Raw genomic sequence first — 13263 nt, 5'->3', positions numbered from 1 at the left:
CTTTCTTGTCCACAACATAAAAGGGGTAAACGTACCATTTTAAGTACCGTATTTTCCGCACTATAAGGCGCACCGGGTTATAGGGCGCACCCCGAAAAAATAGTTTTTGGTCCTATTTTTGACATATATAAGACGCACCGGATTATAAGGCGCTACAATGGGAACGTGGACAAAACGGTCAGATAGTTCAGTCCAACTTATTACCCCCTTAACATTCCGAAATCTTGCAAAGATGCAAATACGCGTCGAGAACACGTGCGAATGCGGTGTCCGTAAGATGTCACTCAAATGCATCGTTCCATCATTCGGAAGGTTAAAGTCTTGGGATTCAAGAAATGATAAGCATTCCTTCGTATCTATTTTCTTTTTCGCTCACAACTTTACTGTGCATATGACAATAAACACTTGGAATTGAGTTTAATTTAAAAATAGACACTCCATTCCATCCATTATCAGCACCGCTTATTACAGAAACATCGAGTTCAGTCTGAAACAAGACAATGTAAAACCGGGAATAGCTCACCGAAGTCGTTGTGTTCATAATAATGTGCAGGCAATGTCCTCTTATATCCGTGAGGGTAGTAAATCCAGGAGAATACAATATTTACAAATACAGAATAGAAAAAAATGCTTTCTCTATGCCATCGGCCACATGCAGGCTTTGTTTCGCTGTTTAAGCCAATGGCAGCCTGTACATTATAAAAAGGATCCGCCTCTTGACCTCCGAATAACTTTAACCAATAGTGATCGATTCAACTGGTGATTGACACATCTTTTTCGGCCAATTGCAGGCTTTGTTTGCCGTTTGAGCCAATGGCAGTCTATAAATGATAAAAAGGATCCGCCTCTTGACCTCCGAATAACTTTAGCCAATAGTGATCGATTCAACTGATGATTGACACATTGGTTAGCCAATGAAACGCCGGTAAATAAATCCCACCATCCACCGCGTACTACTTGGCGTTCGGGGGAAAATCGAGTCGGCGGCTGCAAGTTAGTTGGAAAACTTAATGTTGATCCATAAATAAGGCGCATTGTATTATAAGGCGCATGGTCAGCTTTTGAAAAAAATAAAGGCTTTTAGGTGCGCCTTATAGTGCGGAAAATACGGTAATGGTCTCAAAATGTGAACATTTTTCTATCTAAATAAAAAATGTCACAATTTCTACGTAGCACCTTAAAAATGCACATACACGTTTAGTTGTTGTTCAGTATAACTTTCAGGAAAAAGGGTTTGTCATCGCCTCCGGTCAATTTATTTAATTGGAAGTAATGTTACAAAAAGCTTGTTAAGATGCTTGAAAGTAGTCTGGCTTAGATGTTTTGGGGGATTTTCCTCATCAAAATATTAAAACTAATTTATCTGTCTGAAACAACATCTTCTTTATTTGCAATACAAAAGATCACAGAGTCAAACAATATACATGTAAACATTTGTTTTATGATTTGTTAAGAGTAAATTAGACTAAGGCAAGTCTAGTGACGTTGATTAATTTACAATGGACCAATTAATTTATTAAACTCTCTGTTAGCAGTTTTATTTAAAAAAAAATACTCGATTTCATTAGTCCAAATAACCTATTTACCAGAACTGTCATTTTTCATAATTAGGGCTGCAACAACAAATCGACTAATATCAATGATAAAAAGTGTTCAGAACCAGTTAATCGATTCATTGTGTTGCACAATTAATGCTTCACTCAGCACGTCGCACAGCCAAAAACGGCACACCCAGCGCCAGTCGGCAAGCAAAACAGAGCAGTAGCAGTAAGAGGTGCTGTTTTCAAAGGCTACAGTCATTTCAACTCGGGAAACATAACAGACATGGATAAAACAGTTAGTCTGAAGTCTGCAAAAGTGTGGAATCTCTCCACCAAACAAAAATGTGTGTAACTTGCAAGCTTGCAAAACTAATATGGCACGGGAGCACCACGATTGTGAGGCAGCAGTCAAAACCAAAATATGGAGTAACCGACAAGGATGAAAGGAGCTCAGAAGAAGGGTAACTCACTACATGATTTGTTTTATTTGTTTGTTATTTGCGTTTTGAGGAGTGGAAACTTATCCTTTGTCTCTGGTATTTAGCTGATGTTGGGGTTTGCTTTTTAGCTGATTAATGACGCGCGTGTGTGTGAGATATTTTTATTTCAGTCAAATCAACGTAAGCAGTGTTTATAAATGTTCTTCATTTAAAAAAAAAACCCCTTCCACTTTCACACACTGGTGTATAAATAAGCATCAAGTTATAATTTTCTGGCAAAGTCCGAGTGATTAAGTGAGGAAACTTAACATTAGTGTCTGGTCACTCACTTGATGTGCTAGCGTTTGCTTGTTAGTGACTGCGTTTGTGTGAGCTAGATACTTTCAGTTAAACAAAAGAAAAAGCAAAAAACAAACAGTAGTAACCACTAATTAACAAAAGGGAGCAACAAATCTTTTGCACCAGACACAAAAAAAAAATTAGCTGAACAATACAATATTGTCATAAACATGTGCCCCAAGGGCGTAGGCTTAAGCAGTGTTTAAGTGTGCTTCATAAAACAGCTCAACTTGCACACAATTGTGTTAATAAGCATCAAGTTTTACTTTTCTGGCAAACTCAGTGATTATTGTGTCACTGTAAATTGTGCCACAAAAATACTTATACTATATGTTTTTAACTCAAAAAACAGCGAACAATGACAAACTTTATGATGAGAGACATCATGCACGCCACAGAAAGCAACTTTCATCACTGAGAGCATCCTCAACATGATCCTCATTGACATGCTAACATTTTTGCATTGCAATGCAAAGTACACAAAGAAGGGAAAGTGAGTGAGTTACTGTTGAAACTCACGTTACTGGGTTTTCACATTTGCATTTATTTCTTCTTCCAGAAGCTCATGCCCCATAGAACAACAAAAATACCAAAAAATACTTTTTCTTGCACTTTTTAAGTGACAATATTATACATTTGCAAGTGTATACCATTGATTTGTACGTATTTTTGTTTATTATTAGGTCATTTGACAAACACTTGAAATGTTAATGTTGATATGGGTCACTGGGTTTCCAGATTTGCAATGATTTCTTCTTCCAAAAGCTCATGTCCCTTAAACAGCAAAAATGCATTTTTTTCACTTTATGAAAAAAAGAGTAAATATTTCCAGGCATATAAGATACATTTGTATGAATTTTGTTTATCATTTGACATACACTGATTTTTAAAAAATTGTTTAATATTGTATTATTTTCTGTTTTGTGCACTATTTTCTTATCCGTCCACAAAATTTTAATATTTGAATGAAGAGGAGGAAATGTATACGTTTTTCTTTATCCAATTCAACGATTAATCGAAAAATAGTCGTCAGATTAATGTATCATCGAAATAATCGTTAGATACAGCCCTAGTCATAATATAATTTTAAAACTATGTGCAGTCCAAAGATTTACAGTCACCTTTACAGCCAAACCGGTAATCATTAGCAATTAAACCAGAAATGCTCCCCCGAGCTCAGTGTATAACAAGGTCACATATTTAACCCCTAAATGATTGTAACACCGGAATAACACATCGCTATGAATCAGTTGTAACACAGAGAAAACAGAAGAATAGAAGACTGCATGGACTCTAGACTATTGTTAAGTTTCATGAGCCTTTATACTGCTGTCACTATGAGTAAGTCCCAGAGCACGTGGACACTTGTACGGCAAGGGATCTGCCTTGCGCCGTTAATCAAAGAATACTCTAGACTTCAGAAGCGCCATGGTTACAGTATTTTGAGAACAATGGTGACAGTACTTAGAGAACACAAGTTGTCAGAAGGTGTTTGTCAATTGGCACGTGGCTACTTAAAGCCGGCCAAAAGATTTGGAAAGATTTGGCAGCCTTTATGATCAAAATTTCTGTGTGGAGCTGTGCAAATTCACAGCTTCATAAGGACAATTGAGAATGAGAGAGTTTTAGTTTTTGTAAATACATAGGGTTATTGGTGATTCATTGACTCAATGAATTCAAGATTTAAGTCCAGAAACTGACTTGCCATCAAAATCATGCAAATGTGTTGCGTAAACAAAACCTCACCTGAGCTGCGACTGGAGTTTGCCAGCCTTGCTTATGAAGTCCTCCCAAATCGGATAGCTGCTCTGTAAATTAAAAAAAAAAAGTCATGTCATTACCATTACAACTGCCAGTTTCTAAAGAAAGAATGTGGCACAGGGGAGTTGAAGGCTGCAGTCAGCTGGTTGCCAAACACATGACATAAATGATTATTTCCTCTTTAAAAAGAAAATAATAATTATGAACACACATATTTACCATCATGTCTTGTAGACTACTAAGTGGGTCGCCGGCTTCTTTGGGAACAGTCCACTCATACACAAACTATTAATACTATGTCATAATGAGCCCTGCACCTCATGCGACTCTGCTTTTACTTAATTGAGGTCGTTGGCTCAAAATAGTTCAACCTTAACGATGGCAAGAAAAGAACAGTGTTTGCAACCTGCTGGCTATGTAATGGAACTCAGCAGAGAGACCGCACAAGATAAAGAAAGAGAGGGCTTGACCAAATGTTTGCCAGTAATGTGCCACTACTGTCAAGTGCCTTTAGAATGTTATGTCATGCTGTTAAACATTACACCAAACAATGACTGGAGCACTTTCTATCTTCTGACTTTAACCTTTTTAGTTTACATTAATTACTGGATGATACCTGCTTAAATTATTTGATGCACATCAGTTGAGGATTGTAGGGGGACAAAAATATTTGCGCTGGCAACCTTATGTCTACCAAGTTTCTATTTCAATCCAAAACACCTCTTGTGATTTTCTAATCGGCAAGGGTTGCTGTTCTTTCCCCCCATTAAATGATGGAACCAAAATGGAGATATCTTTTTATAACCCTTCAGAGCCATTTTATCAAATTGCACAGTGATCATTTTCCAATCTGAACTTTTACCCATGTTTTTTATGTGTAGCATTCTGTAATTAAAATGTTTAAAATCGCAAGATCGGTTTCTCTGTTTGACGAGCCTTCCAATGACAACACCCTTTGGATATAATGTTATTTTTGAAAGTAAAAAAAACAAATTGCAGGAGTAAAGCAAAGACTAACTCCAAAATAATCAATTTATAAGACACCCCCAAAAGTCCTCAATCAATTGTAAAAATAGCCCATTTGAGCGAAAGAAGTACAGGAATTTTTTTAACAGGCTCAAATAAACTCTTTCATCTTTCTTAAGGTTTGGGCTGGCATTTAGACTCTACTTGAAGCGGGCTTTTTCATTTTACATTAACAAATAGAAAGAAAAAAAATGCAGGGGCACGAGTATGATGTCCGTCTCCAGCACTCCCCCCATCCGCCTACGTAATGTGTTCTGCCCCAAACGTCTTTGTTTAAAGAAAGATATAAGCAGATAGGAGCATTGAAAAATGAAGAATAAGGGCTCCTTGAACCTGGTTGGACATTTTTAAAGACACCTCAAATGACGCAACACACATTTCAATCCATTGTTTTGTTTTTTAATAAATTGAGTTGATTTTATTGTTTTGTTTTTATAACCACGAGGTGCTAAATAATACACACTGACCCTTTAATAATCAATGAGTTGTGCCTCGTCTATATTAGTTGCTGCGCCTCTAGCTCAGGGGCCGGGAACATATGGCTTGCAAGCCAGATATGGCTCTTTTCATGAGTACATACAGCACAGAGATAAAATCCAACTCATGCAAATCACATCCATACGCGTTCCAATTCTGATAGGGACAGAGTCGAGTCTAGTGCGCGCATAGCCAACAGCGGCAACAGGAAGAACGATTCGGTAGAGCAGTGATTTTCAACCACTGTGCCGCGACACACTAGTAAGCCGTGAGAGATATTAAGGTGTGCCGTGACAAATTATCTAATGTCACTTTTTAAAATTGTATAAAACATTTATTAATCTTTTTCAGCAAATATTATGTCATTGTCAAGTGTCTGTGCTGTAAAAACTGTGGGGTATTAGAAATTATATTGTAATTAAACATACTGTTCAGTGTCATTTTATAACATTTTTGGTTCATGGTGTGCCGCAAAATGTTTCCAATGTAAAAAACATGCCCTGGCTCAAAAAAAGGTTGAAAAACACTGCGGTAGAATATATATATACCAGCTCAGTAGCCTAGATGGTAAGGCGCCCGCTTTGAGACTGGGAGGTCGGTGGTTCGCGCCCCGGCCGAGTCATTCCTAAGACTTAAAAAGTGGTCGGCGGCGCCCTCTGTTGGCTGCGGCTGCATCGGCTCGCTACAACGGGTCAGGTGCAATCGACATTTCGTTCTGTGTACATTGTTACACAGAATGACAATACAAGGAAATTATTATTATTATTATTATTATAAAGAGCAAACTTCCAATCCAGTTTACAGTCAAGCTATCACACCAAAAAAACCCGTATTGGCCTCATTGCTAAGGAACCATTTCTATGTAAGCTTCTTAAGTAGTTTGGGTTTACTGTTAAGACACTCAGGTCAAAACCCCATAGAACAAACTATAAACACCAGCCAAGCACACAATTTGATTGGGTGAGTGGTAGGGGTTGGTGGAGCGATTCACACAGCGCACTTCTCTCTGCCCAACCCTGTCTGCACTAATGTAAATATGTCAGTATCCTTGTTTGCAGTATTTTGTAACGTTTTTACACAATAACTCTGCATGGATAAAACTAAGGTCAAATTGAGGCTTTTCGATCTTAAGTCATTGTGGGAGAGAGACAAATTTAAAGTAGTAAATGTGTTCACATGGGACAAAGGCTCTGGCATTTTTCTTATTTCATAAATTTGATCAAATCATCTAACGTCACACAGTGAAATAAAACGTGCAGAAAATTAGATTTGTTTTTCCCCGCAGAGCGGGTTTGGCTGAAATTTGTCTTAAAATACATGGTATGATTTGTTTATCTACAATCATATGTTGCAGATATTATAAGCGCAAAATTAAACACTGTAATGTGATTGTTTTTTTTCCTTTCCCTGTCCTAGAAATGTCAGTGCATTTATCGAAAGGGTAATTAACGTCTGTCCATTTCGGCCCCTCATAGTATTTAATTCCAATTGAGACCCTGCGGACATTGTTCCACTCCGATGGTCACATTCTTTCCATTCCTTCCGGCCAAGTACAGCAGCTGAGACAGCAGCTCTATTTTCCTCCACACTTTATCTGTGGCCAAGTTAAAAAAAACGTCTGAATAAGACCTGTTTCAGACTTCAACCTGCTTGCCTCGAAATGGATGGTTCATATTTACAATGAAGAGGTTTCACCTCTGACGTACATTGAGATTCACGTGAGAGATCAGAAAGTCAAGATCGTCAACAAAAAACAAACAAGTTACGATCGCACCAACACGAAACCCCCCAAAATGTTTACCTAGTTAGTAGAAAAACCCTTTACTCGTTTTACCTTCATGTCTCCGATAAGAGTTAGGAAGAGTCCTCCTAACGCGCTGCAGTCCTTTTCGATAACAGCCTCCATTTTCGGAGGACTCCTTCCAAGTGCTGGTTCCAGACTTTAGTTCTCCTCTCTCCAGTGTCCACAAGGTGAGGGTGAGAAAAGTCAGAACGAAAGATAATCCAAAAACCAAAGAAAAGGGAAAAAACGAGAAAACAACAAGAACTGGGCTACCGTAATGAGCAACAGGAGTTGTTTTTCTTGCTAAAATCGTGAAGGAAAAAATGTTCCTGGTTCACCGTTGACTTCAAAGAGCTATCGGAACAAGAGTCAAATTTAAAGTCCAGAGTCGTTTCCAAGCTTCTTTTTTGATAGCCATGTTGAGGTAGAAATACAACAAAGTCGAAACAGAACAAAATTTGTTTCACTTTTAAGCGATTGACAGGTAACCAGTTGATCAGTTGCTTGCCAAACACCGACTGAACGCGCGTATGAAAGATCACTACACCTAGCCAGTAGTGATGTGGCATTCGCGAACAAAACGGCTTTACAAGCCGGCTCTTTTTACTAAACGACGAGAACTGGCTTTCCACCAACCAAAACCCATATAAAAATACCAGGAATATTTATTGCACAGTAGTTGGACACAGAAAACGAACGACGACGGAGAGTTGGCCTCATCTACACCATACTTGTCAACCTGTACGTTTTTGCCGTACAATAGAATAGAATAGAATAGAATATACCTTTATTGTCATTGTTACAAAATGGGTTAACATATTGTGACAACGAAATTGGGCATGACACTCCAGTTTTACACATTCACAGTGAGGTATGAGACAAGAAGATAAAGGAACAGAGAATATAAGGTTATAAAACAAGGGGGATAAGGCTATAGTTATAATTTACATAGATAGATAGATAGATACTTTGTTCATCCCCGAAGGGAAATTCACATTTCCAGCAGCATCCCTGAGCTGAGAACAATCGAGAACAATCGAAAATAACACGGGAGCTGCTGGAGTGGCTGCCATTCGTGACGGCGCCGGAAGAAAAGATTCAATTTGAATCATGTACAAACAAACAAACAATTGAATCATGTACAAACAAACAAACAAACAAAATATTCATGTTTCAATAAGTGGAGTGTAAAAATGCACATTTATATGATACTTCATGTATTTTTGCTTATTATTCAAATCAATAATGTTTTTTAAATTAAAATGTTTTATCAATAGGAGGTGCGAAATGAAATATAATGTCCCTTTGACCTTGATCTAGTGCATAATTGACGCTATATGTACAAATTCCTTTGGTGACTTATGACTTTTTGTGGGTTGTGGATCTAAAAACCATTAGGTTGTCTTTGGTCCGCCCTTGTGGGAATGTATTAGAAGTCTCTGAAACATGCTTTATTTAATTTTATCATACAGTAGGGCTGTAAGTTAAATATCTAGCTCTTACAATATGAGATTTTCCTTCCAACATGGTATTTACACAAGAAATGTCGGCATGTGGGATGTTACATACAGTGTTGTCGTGATACCGTTGGTATCGTAAGGGTTGTGCAATATTGCATTTGGTGCAAAGTCATCAAAGTGCAAAAAATAGTCAGCATATGCATTGGAAAGTACGTTTATTATGCATTTTAAGACATGTACGGCGTACAAGAAAATCTGTACGGAAAAACGCAAATTTGTGTATTATGGGTACCACCCAGTATACACCAACTATCATGAAACGGCAAATTAATGAAGTCAAACGAGTTTGCCAAGTTAGCCTATATCTCGGTATTGTTTTTTTGTTGCAAACGAAATGAGCGGTTTGATGCTACTGTGCGCATGCATCTGCCGTGCAGGACAAAGAATAGGAACCTTCCCGTGGTGTCCTGCGAAGGGCTCTCTCCCGGGGGAGCCTTACGAATCCAACTCAATACACTCAGACTCTCTCTTTCTTTCTTGGTCCTCTCTTCTTCTTTGTCTCTCCTTTTCCCTCTTCCCCCTTTACACTTTTGTCTCTCATTTTCTCTATCCCTTTCTTTCCTACTCTCTCCCCACCTCTCTCACTCTCTTTTCCCCTTTTTGCGTTTTACTCTGCCAGTCTTTCTCTCTTTCTATATGTCCCTCTATTTCTCTCACTTCTACTCTCCTCTCTCTGTTCTTCTTCGGGCGGGCGACTTCGAGACCAACCCTGGCCCCCAGTCCAAGTGCCAGTGGTGCTTTTGAACCATTCGCTGCGACCACACCCCAATCACCTGTACTGCCTGCCCAAGGGGCTTCCATAAATCATGCACCGGCCTGTCCGAACGTACTAAGGACTTCAGAGGCTTCGTATGCTTGGTTTGCTTGGGTCACACCCCGTCAGGCCTGGCGGCACAGGACGGTCGCAGCCCCCTCTCCTTCGGAGAACTACGGAGCCTCCCACGAGCGAGTCTAGCGCTACTGAGGATTACCTTAGGCGCCTTGAGTGACTCGACAACAACAACAACAGCATCTGCCGCCTCGGATTTCATGTGGTACTTATGTAGTGAAAGGAAGTCCGTCTCTTTTTAGCGAACCGGCTGTTTCGGCTCAACTCATTAAAGAGAGCCGGCTCTCAAACGACTCACTTGCTTTGATGCATTATATTACGAATGATTATTGTTGTATAAAGAAGTTAAGAAAAAAAGGAAGTATAAAAGGGGAAAATGAAAAAAGACAGGTTTGAGGTTATCCCTTTAATCAGTATATTACCAACAATAATTTAATACAGAAAATGAATTAATAATTTGAATGAGAAAATGTATTATTCTACACAAATATATTTGCATGTATTTTTTCCTTCTACAGTGAACGTCCAAGCTACTTAATTTTTGAACTTTTTATATTAAACCTCATTCATGTCGAGCAACTCAGTATCTCACAACAAAATGTTAATAACACTATATATGATATAACAAAACACATGTACAATATAACAATATGACATGTTAAACTAATATAAAAAAATACGGTGTAAGATTTTTTTGTATTTCGTAAGGGAAAATACAACATTTTGTGAGGGCATGGAGCCGTGGAGGTTGACATGTATGCTACTATTTTATTGCGCCTACCTGTTTATTGGGGGATTTAGGGTGCCTCTCAAGTTTCTTAGTGCCCACCCGAGTGGGTAAACTTAGATCTGGACTATGTTCGTTATTCCTTATTTTTTACTCGTCAATGTGCACCCCCGCCCACATGCTGATTCTTTTTTATTGCTTTTCTTCTTATTTTTTTTCTGTTTCTCCCCCTTTCTATTAATGTTTTCAAGTCAAGTCACATTTATTTGTATAGCCCTTAACCACAAAAATGTCTCAAAGGACTGAACAGGATTACAATTACACAATCGCCTGATCTTTTTTGCTAGCTTTTTTTCATTTGGATTTTTATTTATATTTTCCCCTGATTTTTTTAAATCTTGGTCTGACCTATTTCCTTCCATATTTATTTATTTATTCTCTTTTTGAAGTTATGTGTGTATAATGCTACATAATAATTGGCAATATATGGATTGAGGCCACGCAAACAACCTGAAGAGACGGCCCTTTTTAGTGAGCTGAGCTGATCGAGCCTATTCTCTAAAGAGAGCGAAATTCCCATCACTTCTAGCGACTATCAGATGTAGCGTACTTCCGGTTAACTTTTTGTGCTAAAATAAAAGTTTGATAAAGACATTTTTTTGTTGACATCTCATTAATCTCATACATTAAAAAAAAAACGTGTTTTGATTTAAAATATGACGTTTACAAAATAGCATGAACATTAAATGGTTCATTCACTGAGTCATGATTCGTATGCAAACGTTTACATAATCTTCAGACAAGAACTGTAGCAAAAATAACGAATGCAGCTGACTGAGTTAATTTTACTCATTTTAAATCGCAATTAGTCTAATTAAGCATTGTGATCTATGTACGTAGTTAATATCGGACAAATTCCAAACCTGAGATGCAATCTCATGACTGTCAGGCGATGAGCGACATCTAGCGACTAAACTTGAGATCTAAAGCAGGGTTGTCAAATTTATTTTCACCGGGTGTCAGCCATATCAGCGTAATGTCTGGCTCTGATGTCACTTGTAAATGTAACTAAATGTAATTGAAAGGCATGTCAAACAAACGTGACTAGGCCTTCATGTAAAAAGAAAAATCTCCACTCAAACACATTACAGTTGCATTGGAAAAGTGTTGCTACACATGTAGAATGTGTTAAAAACTAAATGTATGAAAATAAGAAAATCCCGGACTGATCATTTATTCCTAAATACCACGCATTGGCCATCGCCACCCGAAACAAGCGCGCACAACAGTGAAAATATATATCTTGCGACATATTTGGGACTTTTTGTTAATGCTAAATTATATTGCACTGAATTCATTGCACTATTGTTACAATGCACTTTTATACCATTGCATCATTGCTATAACTTGGGTCAGTCTCTAAGTTGAAAATATTTTTGCAAAATTACCCTGACAGTCTTTTGTTATTTGTAATTTTTCTCTTTAGGTCTTTATTACACCCGTTAACCACGAGTGCCGTGTCTAATTTTGTTGCATCAATGTCTCATCACGTTCATCTCAATGGCAATAAAGACAACTACCGTATTTTCACGACAATAGGGCGCACTGTGTGAAAAGGCGCAATTTCCGTAGCTGGTTCTATTTCTACAGTGCATCCGGAAAGTATTCACAGCGCTTCACTTTTTCCACATTTTGTTATGTTACAGCCTCATTCCAAATTGTATTAATTTAATCTCTTATCTCAAAATTCTACACAAAATACTCCATTATGACAACGTGAAAAAGTTTTTTTTTTTTTACTTTTTTTGAATTTATTAAAAATAGAAAACTAAGAAATCATATTTACATAAGTATTCACAGCCTTTGCTTAATACTTTGTCGTTCCACCTTTGGCAGCAAATACAGCCTCAAGTCTTTTTGAATATGATCCCGCAAGTTTAGCACACCTATCTTTAGGCATTTTTGCCCATTCTTCTTTGCAATAAGTCTCAAGCTCAATCAGGTTGGATGGGAGACGTTTGTGCACAGCCATTTTCAGATCCCTCCAGAGATGTTCGATCGGATTAAAGTCTGGACTCTGGCTGGGCCACTCCAGGACATTCACGGAGTGGTTCTAAAGCCAATCTTTTGAGATCTTGGCTGTGTGCTTTGGGTCGTTGTCCTGCTGAAAAATGAACCTTCGCCCCAGCCTGAGGTCAAGAGCGCTCTGGAGCAGGTTTTCATCCAGGATATCTCTATATATTGCTGCATTCATTTTTCCTTCTATCCTGACTAGTCTGCCAGTTCCTGCTGCTGAAAAACATCCCCACAGCATGATGCTGCCTGGTTTCCTCCAAACATGGCGCCTGGCATTCACACCAAAGATTTCAATCTTTGTCTCATCAGACCAGAGAATTTTGTTTCTCATGGTCTAAGAGTCATTCAGGTGCTTTTTGGCAAATTCCAGACGGGCTTCTATGTTCCTTTTACTAAGGAGTGGCTTTCGTCTGGCCACTCTACCATACAGGCCTGATTGGTGGATTGCTGCAGGGATGGTTGTCCTTATGGAAGGCTCTCCTCTCTCCACAGAGGAACGCTGGAGCTCTGACAGAGTGACCATCGGGTTCTTGGTCACCTCCCTGACTAAGGCCCTTCTTCCCCGATCGCTCAGTTTAGAAGGCCTGCCAGCTCTAGGAAGAGTCCTGGTGGTTCCAAATGTTTTCCATTTACGAATAATGGAGGCCACTGTGCTCATTGGGACCTTCAAAGCAGCAGAATTTTTTCTGTATCCTTCCCCAGATTTGTGCCTCAAGACAATCCTGTCTTGCAGGTCTACAGACA

General features: G+C 38.5%; 1 protein-coding gene across 7 annotated transcripts in view; it reads right to left on the bottom strand.

Moving 5' to 3' along the window:
- Window positions 1–11385, bottom strand: part of LOC148371625 (protein MTSS 1-like) — a 39051-nt gene extending 27666 nt beyond the window's left edge. For 5 of the 7 annotated variants that reach the window (XM_088326170.1, XM_088326174.1, XM_088326172.1 and 2 more), the window contains exons 1-2: window positions 7419–7903; window positions 4067–4128 (exon numbers count right to left, since the gene is read on the bottom strand). In XM_088326170.1, the coding sequence (XP_088182296.1) occupies window positions 4067–4128; window positions 7419–7490 (134 nt within the window). In that variant the 5' untranslated portion in view covers window positions 7491–7903. Of the gene's footprint in view, window positions 1–4066; window positions 4129–7418; window positions 7904–11366 lie in introns of those variants that run through there. The other 2 variants (XM_088326169.1, XM_088326167.1) reach the window with 2 other exon arrangements.
- Between the last annotated feature and the right edge of the window lie 1878 nt (window positions 11386–13263).

This window comes from Urocampus carinirostris, chromosome 2 (genome assembly GCF_059441175.1).
Source record: "Urocampus carinirostris isolate Australia breed hairy pipefish chromosome 2, RoL_Ucar_1.0, whole genome shotgun sequence".
In the NCBI taxonomy this organism is placed as follows: Eukaryota; Metazoa; Chordata; class Actinopteri; order Syngnathiformes; family Syngnathidae; genus Urocampus; species Urocampus carinirostris.
This window is presented reverse-complemented; position numbering and strand designations above follow the sequence as displayed.